Below are 27,866 nucleotides of genomic sequence, written 5' to 3' on the forward strand. Positions count from 1 at the left end.
AGTGTAGACATAGTCTTAGTATGCTCTTTAAGAACTTTGTAGTACATAATGTGATGCATTTGTTTTGTAAAAGTTCTGGAGGAAGGATGAGAGTATATCCCTGGATATGATTTTTGGGGGAAAACTTTTTGGGAGTTTTTCCATTTTTATTGTCAGCTGGCTGAGGTAAATGGTTATCTGCAGTTGATCATTTAAGGCAACTGGCTGGCAGAGTTAATATATGTGACTTCAGTGTGTATGCTGCTGGATGCTTGTAATTCTAATTATTGTCAGGACATTCAGAGCTTTAGTATGGGCATACTTTTTAATGTTGAATATAAATAAGATTATGAATATGGAGCACACCTATTATGCATTTATACAGCTCTGCTCAATGCACTCTGTTGCTTTTACAGCATATCAAATTAAAACATACAACACACAACTGTAAAGTCAACTAAAAATAATTAGAGGAGATGGCGACAAATCTTACCATCAGTCACATGAGTACAGTTCCCTGTGAACCCAGTGGCATTTGTAGCCATGCAACTGAGAACAGAATTTGGTCCATAGTTTTCCATTTAATTTTAAAACTCCAAATGCTGCACCTATATGATGAGGCAAGCTGTTCCTCCAGATGGGTGCTAAGTGGCTCTCATGCCCTGCTGTGCCCTCTCCATGACATTTTTTAGGGTCTGGCAGCAACTGTGCATAAAAATGTTGTGTGCTTCAGCACAGTACTATTTTGAACAAGTTCATGGGGAGTGGTAGAAACTGCCAGCTCTACTTTACATAACAGCCTATGTCTGGGGTTTCCAGTATCCTTAACACAGTTTTTGGAGCAGGTTCAGACTGATCTTGTAATGTATACTACATTAGGGTTTAAAAGATTGTTTTGTCAGGTTTAGGTGATTAATTATCTTAATGGGAGAACTCCAGCAGGTACAGTAATACCAGACAGGTGTTTATTAATATTACAATCATATTTCCTCCTAGCGTTTGATCCTGCCAGCTCCTGACATTACCCCCTTAACAGAGACAATTGTCAGCTGACACCTGTATTTGCCACAGGAATAATCTTGAATCTCATTGTGGCAGGGCATTGCAGGGGAAACCCTAATCAGCTCCTGCCACTCCAGCCCCAATCAGGGGAAATGGGTTGGGGCTGGGCAACTAGCTAGGACTGGCCTGGAAACTGGCCACACCTGCCAGCCTTGTTAACAGAGGCTAAAAGCCTGGGTGGAAGGGAGAGAGTAGGCTTAGAAGGAGCCAGGTGCTTACTACTGTGTGCTAGGTCAAACCAGTTAACAGTTGGAGGTGGTGACTGGACATAGGAATAAAGAGCATGGGTGTTGCACGAGCTTGAAGTGGTCCTGGCTCATGGGGGAGTTGGGCCAGGAGGCTGAATCCAGTGGGGTGCGGTGAGCATCCTGTTATACTAATCCCCACAGGTGCTAAAACAGAAATGGTGAAGTACACTTTATAAGAGTGCATATCTTAGGTTATGTGAAAACTCGCAATGGTGTTATGCATTCTGTAGCATACAGTGACAGGTAGTGTGAAATACCTGTGCCTGGCAGAAATTAAACAGGACATTGTTAAGGAAAGTGTGACTTCAAACTGCTATGGCAAGTCCTGGAAAGGGTCAAAGCCCTGAGAGGCTGGCTTGAATCTCTATGTAGGAATTGACAGAAACTGAGGTGTGGAGCCTTTTAAATGTGGTGTATATGAACTAAATGACAGACTTGGAGAGAGAGAATAAGATGATTAGAAATTGGGGGGTTGGGGAGGGAGCAGTGTAGTTGTTTGCACCTGAATCTGCAAAGCTAGATGTAAGTGATTTTACACACATGATCTAAACCTCATTAAAATCAATAGAATGATTGACTTCAATAGGCTTGTGCTTAGGCCCAGGAGTAATTCCAATAACTTCAATGGCACTATTCACAAAGTTAAACACGTGTATCTTTTTTGCAGAATTTGGATGCAAATGACTACATTTCCCCTCACCCCCATATCTATTAGTTGCTTATTTAGATGCCCCTTAAAAGATTTTCTTTTAAGGTAATTCTCCTCTTGCAATAAAAACAGATTCGGCTGCTGATTTACATTCAAAAGCATCTCTTTTCAAACTGACTCTTAAGTTTTCTGTTTTTGAACTAAGTTACAAATTTAAAATGTAATTCTTAACCTGTGTAAGATATATTAAACATATGGAACAACAAAGAATTTGTATTCATACCTTTCTTCCTGTCTATCAAGAGTACTGAAAGGTGCTTGCAGCACATTTATTTCTGTAATGAACTTGAATTTGGGGTAAGGCTCACTGTGATTAATGGTTGAGATAGATGGTTTGGCAGTGTAAAATAATCTATTGAAATAGTTGTTGTTCACTATTGTATATAGCTTTATCAAATTTAAGAATCATTTCCAGTAAAGGGGGGGTGGGGTGGGAAAGAGCATCAGTCTGCTTTATGTTTAGGGGGAAAATAGGTTAACTCATAATACAACAACTTAATGAAACTCACTAGTGGTTGAAAGCCTGAGGAAAAGTCATCATTCTTTAAGAGAATAAACAAAAGCTAGGCGGGACTGCCTGTCTTGGGGCATTGGTAATGGGCTTTGGAACCTCTCATCTCCATGTTACCAGTTCCAATCCTGCCCAGGCTTGTGGTAACTGAATGTTGTCACCATATGATGATTATTTGGTGTGCAATGTTAAATGAGTTTAAGCAGCTCCAGTTCCTAGTGAATCCTTGTGCATGTTACCAGATCCACAGGTGCTACTCACAATCTTAGAAGAGGCCAAGAACTGAAGGCCTGACTCACCAACTATTGAAGTCAATAGAAGTCTTTCTCTTCTCTTCAGTGGGCTTTAGATCAGGCTACAAAATGGCTGGGATAACAAGCCAATTTCTGACCCCCTGGCTGGTCAGGCAATGTGGTAAAGCTTGCATTACCACTGCCAGTGTTGTACCACCCTGGGAATAAAGAGAGGAGGAGATTCATCTTCTGGGCAGCCACTCTGGAACTTCTCACCAGCCCACTAAGAATCCAAGTAACTAAGAATTTGTAGCTGGTGTAAAATTAAGGAAAGAAATTGATACAAATTTCTCAGCATCTTAATCAAGTCACCTGTTGCCTACGGTCATTCTACAATTGTACAAACATGTGTAATCAAACGTTTTTAAAATATAAAACTACCTTCTTCTCTTAAGTAGCTTGGAGGGCACTTCCCAAGAGAGGACCAATCTCTTATTTGACATACATTGTCAAGGTGATGTTCTTATCTTTTGGAACCCTTGAATCTGTGGTGGGAAATCACACTGGGGAGCTACAACAACAACAATGTATTAGATTACAATTTATTATTAAATTTGGAGTTGGTATATTCCTATTCTTCTGGCATTTAAATCACATCTGTGATGCCGTACATATAGGATTAACAGCAGGAAGAATGATGGCAATAATCTTTTATTTAGTCTAATTCCTTGTTAGACCTGGTCTCAGAAATAAAGTCTAGATCACATAATTGATAGATTTGCCTTCATAACTGCTACAATTGAAATGTTGGCACTTTACTAATATATTTTTCTTGTAAATCTCACACAAATTGACTCCATTAAAGTATCAGAAAAGTGTCTTAAGCATTTTCAGTAATGTAGAAAACTTGCAAGAGACCTTTTATAAACAAGGAAAGAAATTAGCCATAAGTTTTAAACCTGGGACCTGAGTGGGATCATTTTTTTCTGACATTGCTTCTAAAGTTGTTCATTTATCACAAGCGAGGTATAACTAAGATTCATTTTAAAAGGGAAAAAAAAGCTATATGTACATACATAAATAATTTCACATGCCAAAAAAACGCCAGGGAAATTATTACTTCCAGTGCTAGGGTTGAAACAGTGCCAACTCCAAAGTTTTGTAAATTGGGGCCTAAGTGTGAAATCCTTCCAGCTGTTAAAAGTATCCCATATCTAATTATATTCACAGTTTTTCAGAATACTCCTTCAGTTTGGAGAATCCTGAAAGTACATACTGTATGCCTGGAAACTAGGACCACATGCATTCTCTGAAAGCTTACAAAACATAAAGAAAGCAAATAGACAAAATAGACAAGCCACATATTTGTATGATTTTGTAAATGTTTTCTTTTGTGGCTTTCTTTGTTTTCACAACATTTCTTTATAAACCTGATTTACTGTAATGCACCCACCCCATCATTCCAGAGGCCATGAACAACTATATGTTAGGAAGTGTCCATTACATTTTTCTTAAGGATCTGTTACTACAGGAGGCTGAAACAACAGCTGCAACTATAACTATGTACCTCTAAAAGGGGGGAATGCTTGCTTGTAATTATTGCTCCAGCCTTAGTCAAGCAATTGGAAAAGCCCTTCGTTAGCACCAAACATTATTGTCAGAAAGTCAGGAAGTTGCACATTATAGAGAATAGCATAACACTGATGGATTTGGGAATTCACTTCTCTTAAGTTTTTAGTAATTTTAAAATTTCTAATTTTACTTTAGCATCCGCATCTTCCAACAACAACGCTTTGCCATTAGATTTCATGGATTGTCATTAATAGGCTAAATTGTTAGGTCCTTAGCTCAGATATTTTCTTGACTGAGAGTTTGACTAAGTCAGCATTGAGTAAAAACTGATTAGGAACTTCAGGATTCAGCCTATTATCCTGAGACTAGCAATAGCCCAGCAGTAGTGAGCATTTAAGGCAACACTCCCCTCACAAATACTGGATGGCGTGCTTTCCTCAAACATGCTCCTCCACCTGAACTGAAATTGGGCTTCTGGGAATATGTAAAACAATCTTGCTTTTCTTGAATGCCCCAAAGTTCCATGAAGCCAATAGGAGTTTTGGGTGAGCGAGGAAGGATGGTTGAGTGATTAGGGTGTTAGCCTAGAACTGAGGTTCAATTCCCTCCTCTGACACAGAATTCTTCTGTGATGTTAGGCAAATCAATTAGTTTCTCTGTGCCTCAGCTTCCCATCTGGAACATGGGGATAACAGCACTTTCCTACCACACAGGGGTGTTGTGAGGATAAACACATTAAAGAATGTGAAATGCACACTGGGACCATTAAGTACTGAAGAAAAATAGATAGATAGTTCAGGACCATTGAATTCAAGTGCCTTGTCTGGAAGGATTCATTGTTTTAAGGCAGGTGGTATCTGAAAGCATGTGGTGAGATGACACTGTCAAAACAAAATCCCAACAAACTCTAATGCAGCCACCCAGCAGCACCTACTTCTGCTGGAGCAAGTGACAGTCTGCCCATTCCCTCAAAAGAACATCTTGTTCAACTGCCATTTTATAAGCTTCTTTCTCAAACCACATCCACCATATCATAGTTATCTGCACCTAACTGGCTTTTTTTTTTTTTTTTTTTGAGGTGTACATTTGGATTGATGTTATTCCTCATAAAAATCATCATTTACTGACAAATCTAAACAGCATTTTTACGGATCAATATACTTTTTATGGGTTTGAACAGAGCTAGATTCAGGTTCTTAAATCATTAAGGCCATATTGTATTCTCCCTTGCAAAAATCCACAGAGGAAGACAGAGGACAAAGGAACAGCCATCCTGAACATTGTGGTATTCATTGCTAATGCTGACCTCGGTAAGCCAAATTAGATATAATGGGTACCTGAGGGACTGTACTAGCATTAATAGTAGGAGAATGTGCCCTCTGGGGGGATATATGCAGGTGTATACCAGCACTTTTTTATTTTGTCTTTATAAAAAGCAGATATACAAATTCAGTTTTAAAAAGACTGCAGACCATGGGAACAGCCATGGGTACTAGGATGGCTCCCCAATATGCCAACATGGACCACTTTGAAAAAGAATTTTTGGACAAATGCACCACAAAACCAATGATATACCTGAGATACATCAATGATATTTTCATTGCCTGAACAGATGGCTTAACCTCCCTCATAGATTTCCACCACACCTTTCACAACCATCACCCATCCATTAAATGCTCTCTGGATCACTCCGACACTAGCATCAACTTCCTGGACACCACAATCACCTTCAGCAATGGAACCCTACAGACAGCCATATACAAGAAACCCACAGATCATCACACTCAATAGATCTAGTAACCACCCCAAACACACCAAGAAATCTGTTTTCTACAGCCAGGCACTCAGATACTACAGAATATGCTCCAAGGAGAAAGTCTGGGATATACACTTTAACACATTTAAAACCGCCTTCAAAGGACAATCCACCAGAGAAGTAGATCATATCATGGAACAGACCACTCAAATACGCCAAGAGAACCTACTTCAATACAGAAATAAAACCCCTCTGGTTGCACACCTCGAATTGTCACTTATCACCCCACACTGGAACCCATATGAAGTATCATCAAACAACTACAACCCATATTCGATGGGTACCCCATCCTGAAAAAAATCTTCCTTAACCCTCACTTCTGGGCTTCAAACAACCCCCCAGCCTCTCTAAGCTCATCATCAGAAGCAAGGTCCCCACAGACCAGGACACACCAACTCAAAGTAGCACCAGACCCTACCAGAATAAGTGGCGATATGTATGCAAAACCTACATACATATCGCCACTGTTACAATGATCAACACCACCAACAGCACACCTTTCACGATCCAGGGGTTCTACACATGCCTATCACAACATGTGGCATACCTCATCTAGTGCATTAAATGCCCCCAAAACAACTATGTGGATGAAACCAGACAATCACTATGCTCTCAAATGAACTCACCCAGAAAAATGATTAAGACAAAAACACCCTATCACCTGTGAGTGAACACTCCTCACAAAGCGATTGCTCTATATCTGACCTATCAGTCCCCATCCTCAAAGGAAACCTGCACAACACTTTTAAAAAAATGAGCCTAGGAGCTTAAATTCATTACTCTGCTAGACACCAAAAATCATGGACTGAACAGACGCTAGATTTATGGCTTATTACAAGAATCTGCAACCCACTAACCCCTCTTTTTGACTACAGAGGTGTTAATGAGCCACTCTACCTTGAACGGTCCCTTACAATATGTGCTAACTATGAATAATTTGTTCTACCTTGCATTTTTCTGTGCTGCTGGGAGTTCCTTTCTCAGAGTCCCAGACCTGAAAAAGAGCTCTGTGTGGCTCAAAAACGTGTCCCTCTCACCAACAGAAATTAGTCCAATACAAGTTATTACTTCACCCACCTTGTCTCTCTAAGGGCTAGTCTACACTAGAAGTGCTACAAGGGTGCAGACGCACTGAAAATGCTCTATACTGATGGGAGAGAGCTCTCCCATCGGCATACTAAAACTACCTCTCCGAGAGGCAATAGCTATATCTGCGGGAGAAGGTCTCCCGCTGACATAGCACTGTCCACACCGGCACTTACAATGGTATAACTTGCATTGCTCAGGCTTAATCACACCTCTGAGTGACATAAGTTATACCAACATAACCTGTAGGGTAGACAAGCCCTAATATCCTGGGACCAACAAAGCTACAACTATGCTGCATGCAAAAATAAACTCATATAATTACAGAAATGATAGGAATCTGTAGCTTTTAATAGAAAATACTTCCAGAAGCTGTGACGGGTTGGATCACAGAAACCCCCTTGGGAGCTGCCACCCAATGTGCAAAGACTACCCCTGCTTCTGTTTTCCCTGCCAACTCAGGACTCCAGCACCCTGTCTTGCTGAGTCAGACACTCCTGTCTGGCTCCAACACAGACCAAGGGTCTGAATCACTTGTCCTAAAGCTGCAAGTTTACCCAAAAACAGCTCACAGGAGTGTGCTTGTCTTTAGCACTCAGATGCCCAACTCCCAATGGGGTCTAAACCCAGATAAATCCGTTTTACCCTGCATAAAGCTTATAAATTGTTCGCCCTCTATAACACTGATAGAGAGATATGCACAGTTGTTTGCTCCCCCAGGTATTAATACATACTCTGAGTAAATTACTAAATAAAAAGTGATTTTATTAAATACAGACAGTAGGATCTAAGTGGTTCCAAGTAGTAACGCACAGAACAAAGTAAGTCACAAGCAAAATAAAATAAAATGCGCAAATCTATGCCTAATCAAACTAAATACAGATAAGTTCCTCACCAGTTCCAGAATGCTCCCTTTTACAGGCTAATCTCCCTTTAGCCTGGGTCCAGCAATCTCTCACAACCCCTGTAGTCTCTGTCTTTTGTTTCAGTTTCTTTCAAGTATCCTGGGGGGGTGGAGAGGCTCCTTCTTTAGCCAGCTGAAGACGAAATGGAGGGGTCTCCCCCAGGTTTAAATAGGCTCTCTCTTGTGGGAGGAGACCCCCCTCCTCCCTCCTATGCAAAATCCAGCTCCAATACGGAGTTTTGGAGACACCTGGGCAAGTCACATGCCCCTGCATGACTCAGTCTTTACAGGCCGACGCCATTGTCCACATGGTATCTTGCATGTCTCCAGGAAGACTTCTTATGTGGATTGGAGCATTCCAAGATGCATTGTTCCCCAAGTGTTTCCCGATCAGGTACTTAACCTGGCAAATTCCTTCCTAAAGAAGCTGACCAAATGCCTCACCAAGCTTACTTAGAAATCAAGCAAGCATACAGCACAAAACATATTTCAGTTATATCATACATACATTTATAAACACCCACCCATAAAGCCTTATGGGGTACGCTGTCACAGAAGCATCCACAGAAAGGTATTTTATTTATTGTTAACTTGGTACAATGTACAAAAGAGCACTGACTTGACTCTGAGCCCTCTCTTTTTCTCCTGTCTCATTCATTTTTGTCAGGTATATAGTGATGATGCATGAACCTCAGAATGTTCAGAGGCTCAGTGCAGAAAGGCACTAAAAGTATGGTTGTTTATCCACACTGCTTAGATCTGTTAAGCTGGTCTGGAAAGCAAGCCAGAGCATATTTACTTGAGATTTCCAGACCATTCTGCTTCAGGCCAACCCAGAAATGTTACAGTTAACTCTCTCATACTGTTTTTGCACTGTGACTTGTGCTCCCCACGGAACCAAGAAGAGATGAGGCACACAAACATTAAAAATAACAGAGGAGAAAATAGTTATACAAGCTTTCATGATACATCAAAAGGTTACAGATATTGAAAAGTAGCTAATGGTCAATGGGATTACTCACCTGCTTAAAATTAAGTATATGCTTAAATGTTTAGTGGGACTGTGGCCAGAATGCTCATTCTGTAAGATCCAATACTATGTGCATAGCATGAATAGGAATAGCCCAGAATAGCTACATGACCGATAGTGTCCATATCTGTTTCTAAACTGTTTGGGAAGGACTGTATGTGGTGGTGAGAAACTACTTGCCAATTCAGTCTGTCATCAAAGGTCCGAAGTGGTATGAAACTGTTGTGATGGCATCACTGAGTGGCGCTGTTACACATGGTTTTTCAAGTCCTTTTTCTTAGTATATAAGCAAATACATTCACTTTGGGAAGACATGCCATGCTTTGGGAAGGAGCTGTGGGAGTAGCAGGAGAGTTTGCTCTCTGCCCTGGTCTCTGATTTAGTCAATTCTTGGGGCAGCGTTGCTCTCTGGGAGCTGGGCATTAGTATTGAGCTGAGATTTCTGAAAGAAGGGACTGCCCTGCATGCTGTTTGACCATCTCTGTTCCAGGACTGGTATATGTGTAAATTTAAAAAAAGTTACACTTAGAATATACTCAGACTCCATGTGGCTGATTTCTCCTTCACTGGAAAGCATCTGGAAACCTGTTACCTCTCAGCAGAGGTTGTAACTAGCATTAGGATAAGACACTAGTGTTGCAAGAAGGAGCAACAAATGCAAGCATATTTGTCATAAAATTACAAAGGTTAGTGGCATAAAAGGTCTTTTATGCAAATCCGTCTTCCTGCAAATTCTGGATTGTTCCTTACATATTTTAATGTTTTATCTAGACTGGTTTTAAATGATGCAAGCTCCCACTACTTTCTTTGGAACATTCCCCCAGGAAATTAATTATTTCACACCGAGTACTGAATAGCAGTCAGATGTTAACAGTGTTCACTAATCAAAACTTTTTTATATAAAATTGAAGCATTTTCTTCCAATTTTGACTTTTTTATTTTATGTTATGTAACATAAAATTTTAAAACTTGGAAACAAAGTAATTTTGAAATGGAAAATCAAAATGTTTCATTCTGAAAAAGTCAAAATGGAATGTTTTGACCTTATCAGAATAATCTGTTCCATTTTTGAAAATGAAATTTTGGTAAAATTGACACTTTTCTGCAAAATGTTCCACTTTCAACAAATAGGCATTTTATGATGGAAAAACGTTCCATAAGAAAATTTCTGACCAGCTCTACGGCTAACACTACTTAGCATAGGTGCCAACTTCCTGAGTTCCTAGGCGGTGCTCGACCCCCCGCTCAGCCCCAGACCCCACCCCCTATCCACCCCTTCCCCCAACCCCCACTCCCACCCTGCCTTTTCCTGCCCCCGCTCCCCCCCTCCCGCCTCCCCAGCGCCTCCTGCATGCTGCTGAACAGCTGATCACGGTGGGCCGAATGCACTGGGGGGGAGGGAGAGGAGCTGATCCACGCATCTGCCGGTGGGTGCTGAGCACCCACTATTTTTTTTCCATGGGTGCTCCAGAACTGGAGCAGTGCCTATGCTACTTGGATTAGGGAAGTTCTTTCTTCTTTTTAATTAACTTATTCTACTTCAGTTACTGTTTACATATGCAAAGTCTCACCCTTAATTTTTCTTTTCATGGCTCATATTCATTAAATATATATATATACGTCTACATTACAAAACCACAACATTCCATGCAGGACTTCATAAGATCTGAAAAAATGCACACTGTGAAAGCTAGCTGTTTTGTTTTGTTTTCTGAAAGGGTTCCCGAGTGTTTGCATACATTGTACACTCAACATAGAATCACTTCAAAATGTATGCAAATGAAATATGTTTGATTGTTAACTGTCTCTAAATCTGACACATGGTATATATAGAGTTTTGGTTACGACTCTCTGCAAAAAATTGTTGGGAGGTTAGGATTTTTGTTTGTTTTTATATTCCCATACATATAAATATCCTCATTTTTCTGCTACTGTGTGTGGTTAATCATGATCAGATTCTAGGATTGTCCTGATTGGTTTATATGTATTATGTTTCAGTTTTCTAATTCAGAAAGGGTGTTTTATTTATTTTCACACCACAAACTATAAACACCCATTAAAAGTGTAGATAAGGAAAGCTCTACAAGACAATACCCCAGTATAAAATGGCAATGAAATAAAAGTGCAATTAAGAGATGCTGTACCCAGTAAACCAAGTTGATGCCTTAAGGCTTCAAGTACCATAGCTTAGACAGTTAAGCAAATTAATGCTCTAATCGGTTACAACTTCTGCCCAAAAGCCTGGTGTTCGAACCCCAGGCAAAATGAGTCAGTGTATGTTTTCCCCATTAACAGACAGCGAGTTTCCAGCATTGAAATTATCTTGCCATTTACAGCAGTCCTTGTCAGTGAAAGTTTCTAAGTGGCCTAAAAACCAGGGGCATCTGCAGGAGTAATAAATATATAAAGATGCTAGCTAGATTGAGCAGCAGGGAAGTCTTCAGTTGGATAGCAATCTCTTCATCTGTGACCATCACTGCCATGAGCATCGGTGCTGGAATTAGGTGTGTTAGGGGTACTGCTATACCCCTGGCTTGAAGTGGTTTCCATCATATGCAGGGTTTACAATTTGGTTCAATGGCTCTCAGCACCCCAACTATACAAATTGTTCCAGCACCTCTGGACATGAGTGGAAATGAAAAGTTATTGCCTGGCATTTTTTGAGATTAGTTTGAATATCTGTTTATCCTGAACAGTAGGCAGAAAAGAACTTTTAGAAGACAGTGAAGAGCAAAACATTTAACAAATTGTGCATTGCAGGGCCATTCCTCAGCCACAAACCTCTTTTTCAGTTTCATGTACAGCATTATATTCTCTTTGTTCTTAGCCTTGTCCATCTTGCAGCAATCAGTATTTCAGGCTGCAGAGGTAGGATAAAATTTTCTAAAGGGTCTAAATTATTTAGGAGCTTAAATCCTAGGTCAGTGGGACTTAGGCTTCTAAGTCACTTAGGCACTTGTGAAAATTTTACCTGTACTCCATGCATGAACATGGGACAGATGGAACCTATAGTAGTCAGTGAGCAAACTTGTTTCCTGCCAAATGGTAAAACGGTGAGTTTGGATACACATAGCTTGTTGTGATCTTGTCCTTCTGTCTGTCTTTCTCTCCCGCTCTCTCAATAATAAGATTTATTTCTGTGTCAAGCAGTTAAGACCATGGAATCATTTATTGCCAGAGACAAAAGGTTTGAATACGACCTCAAAACGCATATTTTGATAAGCAACATTTACGGAAATGAAACAACCAAAATATTCATTATTATTTTACAATATATCGTCATGTTTTTTTAAAAAAATCTGGAGCATTTTCCCTTTGTTTAGATATTTTAACTGTACTGCTCCCAAGAATAAGGAGCTTAGTATCAGGTTTAATGGGAGCAGGCGCTATGCAAGTTTCCTCAGACAGCTTTGCTAATGCAACTCCGGTATCCCGGCTGTTCCAGTCTTAGGCCTCTCCTCTGCAGTGACTACCATAATTATGACATAATCATAATCCTCTTCAGACCTGAAGAAAAGTTCTGTGTAGCTCAAAAGCTGGTCTCTCTCACCAACAGAAATTGGTCCAATAAAAGATATTATCTCACCCACCTTGTCTGTCTATAATCATGACAAAATACCTTGTGGGTTTGTGACACTGACATACTTCAACTGGGACTAGGGTATGATGACCAAATTATTTTTTACTTCTGACCTAATATGGATTTGATCCCAGTTCTCCAAAGGCTAGTGCATTAAGGCTAGTGCTTTAAGCCACTGCAACACCCACATCTTTAATTAAATAGCATTAAGTGTAAGATATTATAATATAAATTTCAATAACATTAAAAATTGAATGAGATAAAGCAAAAAGTTTAATGAGAGGAACCTAGTTCTCTAACATGTCAGATGTTGTCACTGGAGAGTGTACAACACATGATTTAATGGTCTAGTCAATTTTATTGTGTCTGTTATTGTACATATAGTCTATAATAATAGTAGTAACTCTAATGACATTTTAAATAAAAATTTGTTTTAGGTCAATTGAAATGTTTCGTTTTGATAAAATCAATGTTTTTTTCTAATTTTGACTTTAAATTTTGCATTGTTATTGTGACGTTGTGCAGTCTATATGGTTTTATAAAAACATGATAATAAGTGAATATAATGTAACTGGAATATACTTCATGCAAAAGGTCTCTTGTAAGGTATCATTACAAAGCTTATAATCTACTGAGTGTGATCATCCAATTTGTATAAATGTACCACTCTTGTATCGGAAACTAGAAATATGAAATATAACTCTGAGGGCCTATTGTAATTATGCAAAGTGTGGGCCATTAATGGTGGTTTGGAATCTTGATGACTCCCATTAACCAGGACCATTGTCTGCAGATGGCTGTGTTTGACCTGTGAGTCTTCCTGTATATGTGTGTGCTGGCAAGTGGGTAATGAAGTCTTGCAGTGACATGTGATCATGTCACCTGAACTGGAATCCATCTTTAACCTGGTGCTTTTCCAGTGGGGGGGGGGAGGGGGAGACCTGGAGGGACAAAGGGTTCCCGCCTTATGCAAAAGATATATAAAGGGGTGGAGGAGAACAAAGGGGAGAGAGGAGCCATCATGAAGAATCCCCTAGCTATCACCTGAGCTGGAACAAGAGCTCTGCCAGGGGAAAGAATTGTGCCCAGGCCTGGAAGGTGTCCAGTCTGAGAAAAAACTTACTGAAGCATCTCTGAGGGTGAGATTATCTGTATTCAGTTTGATTAGACATAGATTTGCGCATTTTATTTTATTTTGCTTGGTGACTTACTTTGTTCTGTCTGTTACTACTTGGAACCACTTAAATCCTACTTTCTGTATTTAATAAAATTACTGTTTACTTAGTAATTAACTCAGAGTATGTATTAATACCTGGGGGAGCAAACAACTGTGCATATCTCTCTATCAGTGTTATAGAGGGTGAACAATTTATCAGTTTACTCTGCATAAGCTTTATGCAGGGTAAAACGGATTTATTTGGGTTTAGACCCCATTGGGAGTTGGGCATCTGAGTGCTAAAGACAAGCACACTTCTGTGAGTGGTTTTCAGGTAAACCTGCAGTTTTGGGGCAAGTAATTCAGACCCTGGGCCTGTGTTGGAGCAGATGGGAGTGTCTGGCTCAGCAAGACAGAGTGCTGGAGTCCTGAGCTGGCCGTACCTCAAAGCAATCAGCTGTGCACAGATCCTGCTCGACTACGCCACTGTGATGGGTTGGATCACAGAAACCCCCTTGGGAGCTGACACCTAATGTACCAAGACTACTTCTATTCTTGTTTTCCCTGCCAGCTCAGGACTCCAGCACCCTGTCTTGCTGAGCTTATGCAGAGTAAACTGATAAATTGTTCGCCCTCTATAACACTGATAGAGAGATATGCACAGTTGTTTGCAAGAGACCTTTTGCACGAAGCATATTCCAGTTATATTATATTCACTTATTATCATGTTTTTATAAAACCATATACACTGCACAATGTCACAGTTATTATTTATACTATAAAATAAATTTTGAAACAAAGTTGCTATGAAATGAAAAATTGAAAGGATTTTTTTCCCCCCCAAAATGAAATTTTGTCAAAATTGACCTGGAAACCAAAAACATGCCATTTTCTAAAAGAAAAATGTTCCATCTGAGACCTTTCCACCAACTCTAGTAGGCAGCTACTTATAGCCATAATACATGTGCACATGGAGCTTCCTTGTACAAGATATACATATTGTATATGCTTATGACACTCTCCCTGAACTTGCAAGAGTAAGGCCCCAGGGTCCTGATCATGTCAATTTTTCCCACACGATCAGATACCTGCACCCATTTGGAGCCCCTTTGAAGTCAAGCCTGTGTAACAGATAGTCAAGCATGCATGACAAGTATATTTTTTCCATGAAATATATTGACTAACAAATCCTTAATACATGACAAAATCTTTGGTGTATTTCTGGTTTATTTCAATCCTCATCTGAAGGTCAGAGAAGGTTCAATAAATATGTTGTTCATGGATCTCATCTAAAGCCTTGGTTTTTAGATTGTTTGTTACCCCTTACTACAGCAGCATATAATCTTTTACTGGATTTATTTTTTAAATTATGTTCAACACCAAAGAACTGCATCCCTTCAAATCCTTACAAGGTCATTTTTCATGGGTAATGAAAAAGTAATTGCTGCAACATTTACATATTTGGCAATTGCTACAGTGAGTTCATGGAGCTACAAAAAAATGGATATTTAAAAGATCTAAACAAGACAGCAATCATAAAATAAATTAAACTATAAAACTACTTCCCTCAATTTAAGATACAGTATTTAATCATAACAGGCTGAAGAGACTATTTTTATTCTATGAGCTGTTATGATGGTCATACAAATTAGGAACGAGGTCCTACACCAGTCCTACAAAATCTCTCACTTGCTTCAGTAAAGGGTGTAGGCATGGGCCCTAGCTGGACCATTACTCATGGTAGATGAACCTGAGCCTTCTTATCAAAGTTGGACTGGAACAACACCAACCTTTGTGAATTTTGGACAAACTGCAGTAGTTGAGGTGCTTGACCAGCAGCCTCTTCCTGGCATGAACTGGCAGCCAGACATTCCGTTGGTGATCTTCAGGACCCAACTGTTTTCCCAAGGAAGAAAAGGATCACTGACATGGGCAGGCAGATTGACTGACCTGTGCTGGAATATCAAGTTCTCTCTCCAAGATACTTAGTACCTCATAATCTTTTCATGTATTTTGTCTCACAAAACGCCTCTGAGATGGGAAGAGGTGCTATTATCCCCATTTTAGAGGTGGGGAACTGAGGCACAGAGGGGCTTGCCCAATATTAAATAGGAATCCTTTAGCAGAGAGAGGAATTGAAATAGTGTCTCTTGAGCCCCACATTAGCACCTTAACCCCTAGACTATCCTTCCTCACCAAGTAGAGCATCCTTGTTTTGTAATAATAATATGCTGTGGGAATAGTCTACTGGAGAGGATGTGCATCTGTGATACTGAAGTGGCCTTTTGACCTATTTGTGGCCTTTTGACCTATTGAATTGTATTATAATTTTACGCCAGAGCATTGTTCAGCACTTTCCTTGAGTGTGTGTGTGTGTGTGTGTGTGTGTGTGTGTGTGTGTGTGTGACAGAGAGAGAGAGCGCGTACTGGACCTTGGGTCGCATATACACATCCTATTTAGACTGGTTATGGACTCTCTGCCTTTAAAAATGGGAGCTGTAGTTGAAGGCCATATGCCGCCTCCTAGTGATGTGGGCTACAGGAAATCTTACATAAGGCTTCTTGCTTCTTAGGCAGAGGAGCAGACAGAATAGATACAAAGTGATTTTCACACATATAAGGTGGCAGAACTGAGAAGGGGACACCTGCCAGGAGCAGGAGCCAGTTGGGCAGAAGCCTCAGCTGGGGAGCCCTGAAGGCAAGGGCAGCTGAGACTGTTTTGTTTTGTTGTTTGGTTTTGTTTTGAATCTTTGTTTCTAAATTAGAACAGAAATCCCTGAGCAATGGAATTGGCACTTGCTATTGTTTGGAGCATGATTTCACCTTCCCCAGCAGGTGAAACAACCCACCAATTTACAACACACCCATGCACGCACACTTTTTTCAGTGAATCTGCACACTTCCTGTTTCTGTCTGGACCAAGGCCCATGAAAGCCAAGGGAAAGACTTCCTTTAACTTCAGCAGCAGTTGGATCAGGCCTTAGAAAAGAAACACAAAATAGGAGACAGGCTTTTCTTGTGGAATTTCCGTTCTGGCCTAAATGATGTGGTATTAGACATCTCACAAGCAAACCTAATCCTGCAATCTAATTTTAGACATGATGCAAGGAGAGAGTGTATCAAACAACATGAGGGAAGTGGGAAAGAGAACAATGGTAACAGTAATAAGTTCATGCATTTACTCAGGCTTGTTATGTGCACATATTGATAGTTCTGTTCAATTTAAAGTTTCTATTTTACTACACATTATGATTTTGTGTAAGCTGTGGTTCCTGTTACAAAATATATTTTAAAAATTGTTAAAAATATTTTCTGAATTATTATAATTCAGTAGATCAGCACAATACACAAGACTGATTAACTACAGTTTGGGGATTGATTTAGTATAGGAAAAGGTGCTCTGTACTGTCCAGTGTTTCCTTTTAACAAAATCTGATATGTATAAGTAATGAACAAGGTGCACTAAAGAGCAAAATCATCTGGCCTTTAGAGGAGGATACCACCATGCCTCCGCTTTGCCGGTCTGCAAAGCCGATCAATCTGCTCAAAGGTCACTTCCATAGAACAGAGACTTGGAGGAGATGGACTGGGAAGAGCTTGTACCAGTGGACTTCACAATGTTCTATGGCCAATGAGCACTGTGAGCTGACCAGAATTGGAGGCGGTGTGGTAGTCAGTCCATGAATAGTATGACTCCTGGCCTGCTTTTGGAGTGTGAAAGGACAGTGGCACTAGAAACCCAATTGTGTAAACAGCAAGGGCAGAGCCATAGCTCCTCTTCCCCAACCAGCAGAACACATGGCACACTGTTCAAGTAGGGCTGAAGACATTGTGTACTGCTTCTAGGTAGGGGCTGCTGCCAGTGAGGTGCAGGGGCTTAACCCTACAACCTAGCCCTAATGTATTCTCCATTTTCTGAGGTAAGTGACACCAGTTTGTATGACTCCATTAAAAAAAATGTCTTCAGTGCAAACTGTGGACTATATCATAAGCTCTCAAACCACCTTTGTGATGCTCACTGATGTCAGTGGGAAGTGCATGCATGGATTAGGAGCGCGATGTAGCACTATGGGTGTGGGAGATGTGGCATCACATACAAATCTATGAAACTGCATTCTGTTTTGGAGTGGATTTGCTTGTTGTATTCAAGCCAAATAGAATGTTAATAACATTAAATCAGCATTTCCCTTTTTAGATATTTTACCAAACCACATTTTCTATTGCTTGGTATTTTCAATACCTCTTTGGCCTCTTGCAAGCAGTAAACAAATTTCAGCAAAGTAAAAAGAAGTACAAATGTTATGTAACACATATGGGTGTTTTTTACATCTTCTGATTTTTTTCCCCCTGCCACTACCAATAAATGTGTTCTAAGTCTTTCATGAGTTGCTTTGTTTATAATAGAAACACCAGATTTTGCTGAAAAGCCCATCTCTGTATTAAAAAGAAGCTGATGTTGTATTAAATAAAAGCCCCCAGAATAGTTAGTGGCTCCATAACAGTTGTGTTAAAAAAAAAAGTACCTCATGTCCATTTTCGTTAATGACCTCATGAGTTTTGCTAGTTAAAACTGAAAGCAAAGAAACCAGGACTGATGCTTAGCTGGCAAGAAGCCAGTGCAATGAAATTAATAACATATGTGAAGAACTCATTTGTAACAATTTTTCCATTAAAAAAAAATGTAGCAGCTTAAAACCACTGACAGGATTGTCTTTTCTTTTTCTTTCTTTCTTTCTTTTCTATTTTCCTTCCTCCCTCTTCCCCCATATGGAATGCTTTGGCTGATTTCCAAGTGTGTGGTACCAAACTTGTCTCCAAATTCAAATTAATACTTTATGCAAGTCTAAGTGATCCTGTTGCAGCTGCTGCTCTGGAGAATACTGCAGTGAGTTTGTCACTGGGCGGAATCGGTGGCAAACCTCACATGCAGCAGCCCTCCGCAGGCAAATGATAGATGCAGCATACGCCTCAGGGCCGGTGCAGGGATATTTTGTGCCCTAGGCGAAACTTCCACCTTGCGCCCCTCCCCCCAAAAATAAATTACATACATTATACACAATACGCTGTCACAGAGTAACATGTTATAATTTAGAATTTATGTTTCCGCACTTTAAGTTTAGCAAATTTAGAAACAAGCTCCTCCAAGTCAATGCTGTGAGCAATGTCATGTTCTATTGACAAGATAGATAGCCCAACAAGTCTTTGTTGCAACATTGATGTTTGCATGTATGTTTTTATCAACTTGAGCTTCGAGAAGTTTTGCTCACCACTGGCCACAGAAACTGGGAGAGTCAAGAGGATGCGAAGAGCAATAACTGTGTTAGGGGCACTATCTGTCAGCTTATTTTCCCATATGAAGTTCAATACATCTTGCGGTGATTAACTCCTTTGGACTCGTCTTGCAATAGCTTGCAATTCACTGCACAAGTCAAAGGCATCAATATCTTTGGATTCACCATTTTGCAAAGCTTGCTCCAGATTCAAGCAATGTTCCATAATTTGCTTTGGTGTTTTATTTTGCAAACTGTAAACATCGTATATGAAGCCAAATACTGAACTAATTTGCTGCATCAGTGTGAATCTTTCTTTAATCAAATGTATTGCTGTGTCAATGACTGCAAAATAAAAGTTCACTTTGAATTTTTCTTTCGGATTATAAATAGGTTCGTCGTCTGCTTCATATGTGAACTGCTTCCTCTTCTTTCTAATACGGATTGGATCTGGTTCAAAAAGTGCTGGTACATCCAACTCCTCCGCAAGTTCACCTGCATCTACCAATGTTTTCTCAAAGGCTGCGTCACTTCTGCAGCCCACAAAAAACTTCTTGGTTTCTCCAAGTTGATTAATGGCATCACATATGTCGAATTCTTTTGCCTGAAGTTGTTTGCTAGTCATGTTGATCTCAAACAATATGTCATACCACAAAACAAGAGAAACAAGAAACTTAGAAATGGCTTTTTTAAGAGCCTTTGCATCAACTCGTGATGTATTGCCAGATGATCCTGTTAGAGTAGTGTCTTCACAGATGTCTATCAGAGCATCATAGATGTCACCAAGCTGATAGCAAAGAGGTTTCAAGGCATCGATTCGACTTTCCCATCTTGTTTCACTCAATGGTTTAACTGTGAGATTAGATATGTGGCGTGTTAGAACTTCCCAGCGATGTGTAGAAGCTGAGAAATACACATACACACGTTGAACTAAATCAAAGAAGGCAGTTGCTTCCAAGCAACACTTTGCAGCATCATTAACAACCAAATTCAATGAATGTGCACTGCAAGGAACGAAAAAGGCTCGTGGATTAATATCCAAAATTCTTCGCTGGACACCATTTTCTTTCCCTTTCATATTGCTCCCATTGTCATAGCCTTGACCACGCAAGTTTTCTATAGGCAATGACATCTCTTCTAACTGGTGAAGAATAGTTTCTGTCATACCAGCTCCAGTTGTCTCCATAAGCAACACAAATCCCAAGAAGTGTTCCTTTATGCATACTGATTCAGTCTCATTCTCGTTCTCTGAAGCTGAATAAGCTCATTCTGTATGTCTTTCCATAAGTAATGTACATGCATCTCCTGGTCCTTAATCCTGCGAAGATGCTCATCCATAAGTGGGTCAAACAAAGCTAGATATTCGACAAATTTGAGGAAGTTCCCATTACCAGAAGTGTGCAGTTTTTCATGTGTTCCCCGAAAGGCCAGGTTTTGCACACCAAGAACTCTGACCAAAGCAATCAGACGTTTTAGTATTTGCTGCCAATACTTTTCTTCTTGCTTAATCAAGCGCAAATGTTCTTCATCAATTGTTCTCTTGTATTTCAATCGCAGTTCAAGTTCCTTCCATGTTTGAATGTTCGTCAAATGTTCACTGCTTTTCTCGTGCCGTGAAAGAATTGCAGACATGTTTTTTCCAATCCTTTGAGCCTTTTTCAGAAAGAGATGATGTGCCAATAGTACTACTGCCAAACAACTTGCAGCAGAAGCAAATGACAGAATCACTAGATGTGGAATACTGCAGCCACTGACGGTGCATTTCTTCTCCATTAACAAGTCTACGTTTGTAATGAATTGTCGAGAATTTTCTTTGCTTACTATCTTTGGGAAAATCGAACTGCTGAACTTGTTCCGGCCCATGTTCCACCAGAATTTGTCAGACTTGATCATTGCATTTGGCCAAGTAGCAGGATCACTAAAGCTCAAATTCAAACAAGTGACATTTTCGCTTTCACCGTCTTCCACGTTTTGATCCTCATGTGTCTCATTTGATTCGTCTTCAATATTCAGATTATGTTCTTCAAACTCTTCTTCAACTTGTGAAACTCTCATCCCCACCTCCATCTCTGCTTGATCCTTTGGCATTGAACTACCTTCATCTCTGGCCAGTGGATGGAGATATTTCAGAAATGAACCTTCTTGCTTGCTTTCTTCTTTTTGCTTATCAGCCTTCCGCTTACGAAATTGTGCCCCAGACAATTTTTTTTATCTGCCATGAGGCTGCATCAACTGAAAATGAAAAAAAATGAAATTTTATTCCTATCAGTTCTTTTTCTTGTTCACTATTAAAAAGTAAAGGATAGAGAATACATGTCACTTACTATAAGTCACTATTTGAATTTCATCAAGTTTGACATAAATATTGATTAAGAGATCAAGATGACTTTCCCTTAAAATTAAGCAATGTTGATTGTAATCACAAATACACCCTTTTTAGTCACCCTTTATACTTCCTTCCTTCATATCAAAATCTGACTGGGAGTGCTGCAGAACCCATTCTGTCCAACCAGCCATGCACCTCCAAATGATTAAAAACATCAAATAGTACAAACTCAATTTGAAAGAAAAGTTCCATTTTCTAACTAAATAGGTCACATACTCTCAAATGGTTGCCAAGTGCTCTCTGTGGTGGTATGCTCATCTGCTCTAAATGCCTACTAACTTCCCTGTGAGAATAATCTTTGACTTTGATCCAATGAAAGCAGGATGGAAAAGCCCCCCCCAGAAGACCTAAGACATGATGGCTGGATGACATAAACAGACACCTGTCCCTCACAGGCACTACCTCATAACATGCCAATTTTGCTCAGGACAGAACATCATAGAGGAATATTATGCATTCAGTGGTCTCTACACTGGCCAAGCAACAGCATGACAACTAACCTAACCTAACCAGTCCATCCAACTTTTTTGACTGCTTCTTGGGCACTGGTGAGGGGTAGCAGTGCCAGACTGAGCCCGGTGACAGGGATGCATTACAAGTCTACAAACCGAGGCAAGGTACTGGGCCTAGAGTCCTGCTGAGACTGCAGTCCTGTGCCAAGTAGAGCGCAGCCTCCATGAAGAGAGAACTCAAACAAATATCACGCTCCTTCTGCGTGATTCCCCCAAGCACTTTTTCAGACAGCTGCTATGGGGGTCACTCACAGGCTTAGGCCTGCCTGTTGCAGGCATAACACAGCAGCAGGGCTTAAAACTCAGATACCGGGCATGACAGAGGCTGGGGCAGGGAGAGGGGGGCACTGGGGCAGCTCAGCTCTGCAGGCTGCCATCCTCTCCAGCTGCCCACGCACAAGGGGAGCAGAAGCACAGACTAGCCACAGACCAAGGGGAGCAGGAGCACAGGCACCCAAGGCCAAGCTGTGGGGAAGCGCTTACCTTGCCCAACGCACGGGCATTGGGGTCCTCTTTCTTCCTCCTCTCCACTGGACCGCCGCCCGAGGCTCTTTTGTTCTCCGTGCCCCAGTGACCATGGAGGCTGAGCCAGGAGGCAGCCGCCCGTTTCCTCGCGAAGCCCTGCTGTCGCGCCCGTCGCCGGGCTCGTACCACGTGTGCTAAGCGGAGCTGCGGAGCTCTGCCCAGCTGCCGGCGCCCCCGCCGGCAATGACAATAATTGCATGGAGCGGCCGCTGCACTGGGAGAGGGAGTCTGAGCCGCACATGTCAGCGCGCCGCTGGCAGCCCAGCCCAGGAACGCTGTAAAAAAAAATTGGGGGCACCGCTTTTTGGCACCCCCAAATCTTGGCGCACTAGGCAACCGTCTAGTTTGCCTTAATGGTAGCACCGGCCCTGATAGGCCTTGTTCATCCAACAGCAGCATGAATCTTCGAGTTGTGTCTGTGTCTAGTGTCTTCCATCCATGTATAAATTCAGTAGTAACCAACAGCTTAGCTTGTGAGTTTTTGACATGATCGCAGCATGAGTTGGTCGGGCTGTTTGCCAGTGAGCGTCAACCGTTTTTTCAAAAGCATTAACACAGGCTGTGTGATTCTATGAATAAGCCACTGGACTTGGACTAAGGAGACCTGGATTCTGTTCTTTGCTCTGCCATTGACCTTTGGGCCCTTCACCTCTCTATCTCCATGGCTTTATTTCTCGTCCCACCTTTTTTCTGTCTTGTCTGCTGTGACAAAGTTCCTCCTCTATCTTGGTGGGTCCTGCACTTATTGGCGGATTTTCTTGCCTCAGAGATTCACCATGTGGGTTGGGGAACAGCCCAGAGACCTTCCCCTCTGGAAGAACCCACAGTCCAGGTCAATTGGGAGGTTTGGGGGGAACCCGAGCCCGCCCTCTACTCCGGGTTCCAGCCCAGGGCCCTGTGGACTGCAGCTGTCTATAGTGCCTCCTGTAACAGCTGCATGACAGCTACAACTCCCTGGGCTACTTCCCCATGGCCTCCTCCAAACACCTCCCTTATTCTCACCACAGGACCTTCCTCCTGGTGTCTGATAACGCTTGTGCTCCTCAGTCCTCCAGCAGCACACCCTCTCACTCTCAGCTCCTTGTGCCTCTTGCTCCCAGCTCCTCACACTTGCACCACAAACTGAAGTGAGCTTCTTTTAAAACCCAGGTGCCCTGATTAGCCTGCCTTAATTGATTCTAGCAGCTTCTTCTTAATTGGCTCCAGGTGTCCTAATTAGCCTGCCTGCCTTAACTGGTTCTAGCAGGTTCCTGATTACTCTAGTGCAGCCCCTGCTCTGGTCACTCAGGGAACAGAAAACTACTCATCCAGTGACCAGTATATTTGCCCTCTACCAGACTCCTGTACCCCACTGGTCTGGGTCTGTCACACTGCTTAGACTGCATGCTCCTGGGGGGTAACAGCTGTCTCTTACCAGGTGTTTATATAGCACCTACCATAATGAGACTCCATTCTCAGCTGGGAGTCCCTAGGCACTACTGTAATACAATTAATAATTTTGAAATGCCTACTCTGTAATGCATGGGGTAGAAAATGTTTTTGGTTGTTGGAGCTGAGTGAGGAACAGCGGGACATTATTTTGAAGGAGTGTCATTTCTGATACTATAAGACTGACTAACATGTTAATTTTTCAGACTGACCAGTGAATGTGAGAGGTTCTTTGAGGACACATAGATAGTTTTTAAAGAGGCGGAAGTAGTCACGGGAGAGAAGGACTCCCAGCTGTGCATGTGCTACAGGATGCACAGGTGGGAAGCACAGCACCGAAGTAGCTGGATTATAAAAAGGAAAGTGAATGAGCAAACACATTGAGTGGTAAGGGAAGAGGATGAATGAAGTAGTTAGTGGTGTCCAACGGGTTTCAAGTAAGACTGTCACTGAGGATGATTCAGAACGTGAGCCTGCACCAAATCTAACTAAACAAGGTAAGAACAAAGAAAGGTTCAGAGTTTTCTGGTGAAACCCATGTAAATGCTATGCAAGTTTTAGAGGCAATTGGTGCTGTTTGGTAACTGGTGAAAAGTATGGAAACGATAGTAATAAAAATACAAATTCAGCCCTGACTTCCTTGTAGTGCAATCTCACTGTGGAAGCTCAATGGGTGATTTAATGCTGAATTTGGCCCAACAAATCAAAACAAACAAACAAGTGGCACTATCATGCAGTGCACTGACTTGAAAAGAAATGCAAGGGTTGTGGAGAAGAAAATATTCATTAATGAGTTCATTGTATGACTGCAGTAGAAAAGGAAAACAGGTTCAGGTTAAAAGGAGGAGGAGAAGACACTGACTGTATGAATGAGGATAAAAATCAAAATTAGTAACAGAATATTGTGAGTGTATAAGGTGCTAGCTCTATCTTCTCTAGTATACTGCATGTGTGGTTTTTGGTCACCTTGCAAAAAGCATACCATTGCTCTGAAGCTGGTACAAGGCTAGTGAAACAGATGAGACACCCACTGGAGAAGAAAATACTAGACAACAGTTGTACCTTATTTTAAACTGGTCACGTTTGACTGAAAATGGAAGACTCATTTGTATAATTGTATAATTGTATAATTTCTAATAGAAGGGGAAAGTATATAGCTGAATAGAGTGAGGGACTTTAAAAATGTTTGGATTATGGAAAGGTATCCACTAAATCCCAGCACTGCTAAATCCAATATTCTGATATTAATATTAATTATTTGTATTGCAAGAGGGCTGAAAAGCACCAACCAGGTACTGGGACTCATTGTCCTAGGTGCGCGCACACATATAGAACCAAAAAGAGTGGTCCCTGCCTGAAATTGCTTACCATCTAAGTCAAGGGTCTCAAACACGTGTCCTAGAGTTATTTGCTGCAGCCCGCCAAGCTCCCCTCCCCCCCAGCACACCGCATTCCCGCTCCTCTACCTACCTCCAGGCACTTTCCAGGAGGGAGGGGGAGGAGCGGGGAGCCACGTGCTCAGGGGAGGTGGCAGAGAAGAGGCGGGGCAGGGGCGGGGATTTGGGGAAGGGGTTGGAATAGGGGCAGGGAGGGTGTGGAGTTGAGGTGGGGACTTTGGGGAAGGGATTGGAATGGGGGCGGGGAAGGGGTGCGAAGAGGCGGGGCAGGGCCTCATGGAAGGGGTGGAGTGGGGGTGGGGCCTGGGTCAGAGGGAAGCTTTTGTATCTTTATATGAAAAGGTATCAGTGTCAGTAATATATTGGCACTAAGTTTTAAAAGGTGGGTGAAAATATGTTTTACATGTGTCCTGTCATTTCTGTGTAAAAGTAATAGCACATAAAAAGTGTGCCTGCACAAATGATTGGCACACAAGATAGGGAGACTGGATTGAGAATCCTTTGAAAATCTGACCCTTGGAAATTAAAGTGTAATTCCATGCTTAACTCACTTCCTTGTGCCAAGATATGGCAGTAATCTGCATAACATACCTTCTTCAATGTCTAGGCACAATGGGGGAAATTAACAATGGGCACTTTCTCTTAGCTCTGAATTTCCATGCTTTTTCAGGTTTAAGTCACAACTTAGCAATTTTGAACATAGTTTTTTATTATTTCACAGTTTTACTATTGAATATCTGTCATATTATATTAACCATGCCTGTGATTTTTTAGAGCAGATCTTTTGCATCATTCAGCAGTGTGCTGGAATAAAACATCTACAGATGCATACAGTCAAATATAGCTATAGATTCTTACAAGGAGAAATCCATTTGCAGTCAATGGGACTTTTGCTATTAACTTCAGTGGGACCAGGATTTCACCCATACATTGTATTATTCATGACTGCTGGTCAGTTATTGTTCATTCCAGTCTTCTTCAGTTGGTCATAAAAAGTGCAGGTGCAAGAGTTGATTCCTACTAGCTGACTTATAATGCTTTAATAATCCACTTTTTAAATTAGTTTTTAGAACAGTCTTTTCTTATTTTAGCTAGTTAGACTCATGAAAAAGAAACGGAGACTTCATTATTCTGCATTTTACCATGGCAATTTTACCCCCCCCCCTCACACACACCTTTTTTTTAACTTGAAAAATATATCATGTTAACTTATTTTCACAGATTTGCAAATCTTTCATATAACCATTAAAACAGTTTTTCTTAGACTTCTGCACTTTACATAAAACTGTTTATATAAAGATAATTTATTAGGTTAAGTTGGAGAGCTTTTACTGCTTTTTATATGAAACGACTGGACTGATTGTGGATCACTTTAATGTGGTCCTTTAGATGTAGGTGTTCTGACACTCAGACTCACTTGGAATGCATGCCCATTAGCTCGGTAATGTGTGGAATATGCCAAGGAAGCGCCATTACTTTCAGAAAGGAGCACTGTATAATTCTACATTCTTGCACATTGCACACCTGTGGGGGTGAAAATTGCCATACTAGTGGTTACTAAATAGGATTTGGTCCCAAAGAAAATACTTGTGGCTTTCTGTGCTGTGCTAGATCCATAAGGCCATGGACAATATTTGGACAGTGGACTGATCTATTGAGAGGCAAGGCTAGTATATGGCACATCACCAAAAGGGAGAAAATGCACAAATGCAGTTGTATAACTGGTTAGAGGGAGGACAGCTCAGGCAAATTAGCATTTTGCCTCCTATCCACAGCAATCCCCTACACCGGTGGTGTCTGTCCCACCTATTCTATTCTTCATAGGTTCTTATGTACACTCATTGTAGCATAAGAACACTTCATTGGGACCATGCAACCTGTGGGCTTTACTACAAATAAGGGCCCTAATTCAGCATGGTGCAAATGTCTAAGGTACTTATATGGCCCCCATCACCATAGCATCTTAGTACCTAATGTATTTAGTCTCACAACACCCCTGGGAGGTAAAAAAGTGCTATTTCCCCCAATTTACAGATGGGGAGCTGAGGAAAGGGTAAATCACTTACCCCAGCTCATACAGGCAATTTGTGTCAGAGTAGGAAATTGAACTCAGATTTCCCAAATCCCAGGTGAAAGCCCTAAGAACTGGACCATCCTTCCTCTCTACATATGTCTACCTTGAAGCAAGTACTCTCCTTGACCTTTATAGGAATACTCATGTGTTTAGACACATATTTAAAAATCTACTTCCTATTTTATGATGCTCTCATCAATGTGTTTCTTTAGGGAAGGAGCAATCTAGTGTGGCAGGATTATACCTAATATATATAACAGTATGTAGCTGTTACAATAGGAGAAAGTACCTGCCCCTGGTATCACAGTAGGGAGCAGCCTCTGTGCTGTATAGAAAGGGAAGTCTTTTGAGCTTCTCAGGGCAAACATATGCAAAGGCAGATTTCTTC

At 41.1% G+C, this 27,866-nt stretch overlaps 1 protein-coding gene across 1 annotated transcript; it reads right to left on the minus strand.

Annotated features, from left to right (window-relative positions):
* Positions 1–19,265: 19,265 nt before the first annotated feature.
* Positions 19,266–21,223, minus strand: LOC135876236 (uncharacterized). Its single transcript, XM_065401433.1, is given in 3 exon segments — positions 19,266–19,943; positions 20,214–20,413; positions 20,416–21,223. Coding segments are annotated over 3 exon segments (1,686 nt in total).
* Between the last annotated feature and the right edge of the window lie 6,643 nt (positions 21,224–27,866).

Source organism: Emys orbicularis, chromosome 3 (assembly GCF_028017835.1).
Source record: "Emys orbicularis isolate rEmyOrb1 chromosome 3, rEmyOrb1.hap1, whole genome shotgun sequence".
Taxonomy (NCBI): domain Eukaryota; kingdom Metazoa; phylum Chordata; order Testudines; family Emydidae; genus Emys; species Emys orbicularis.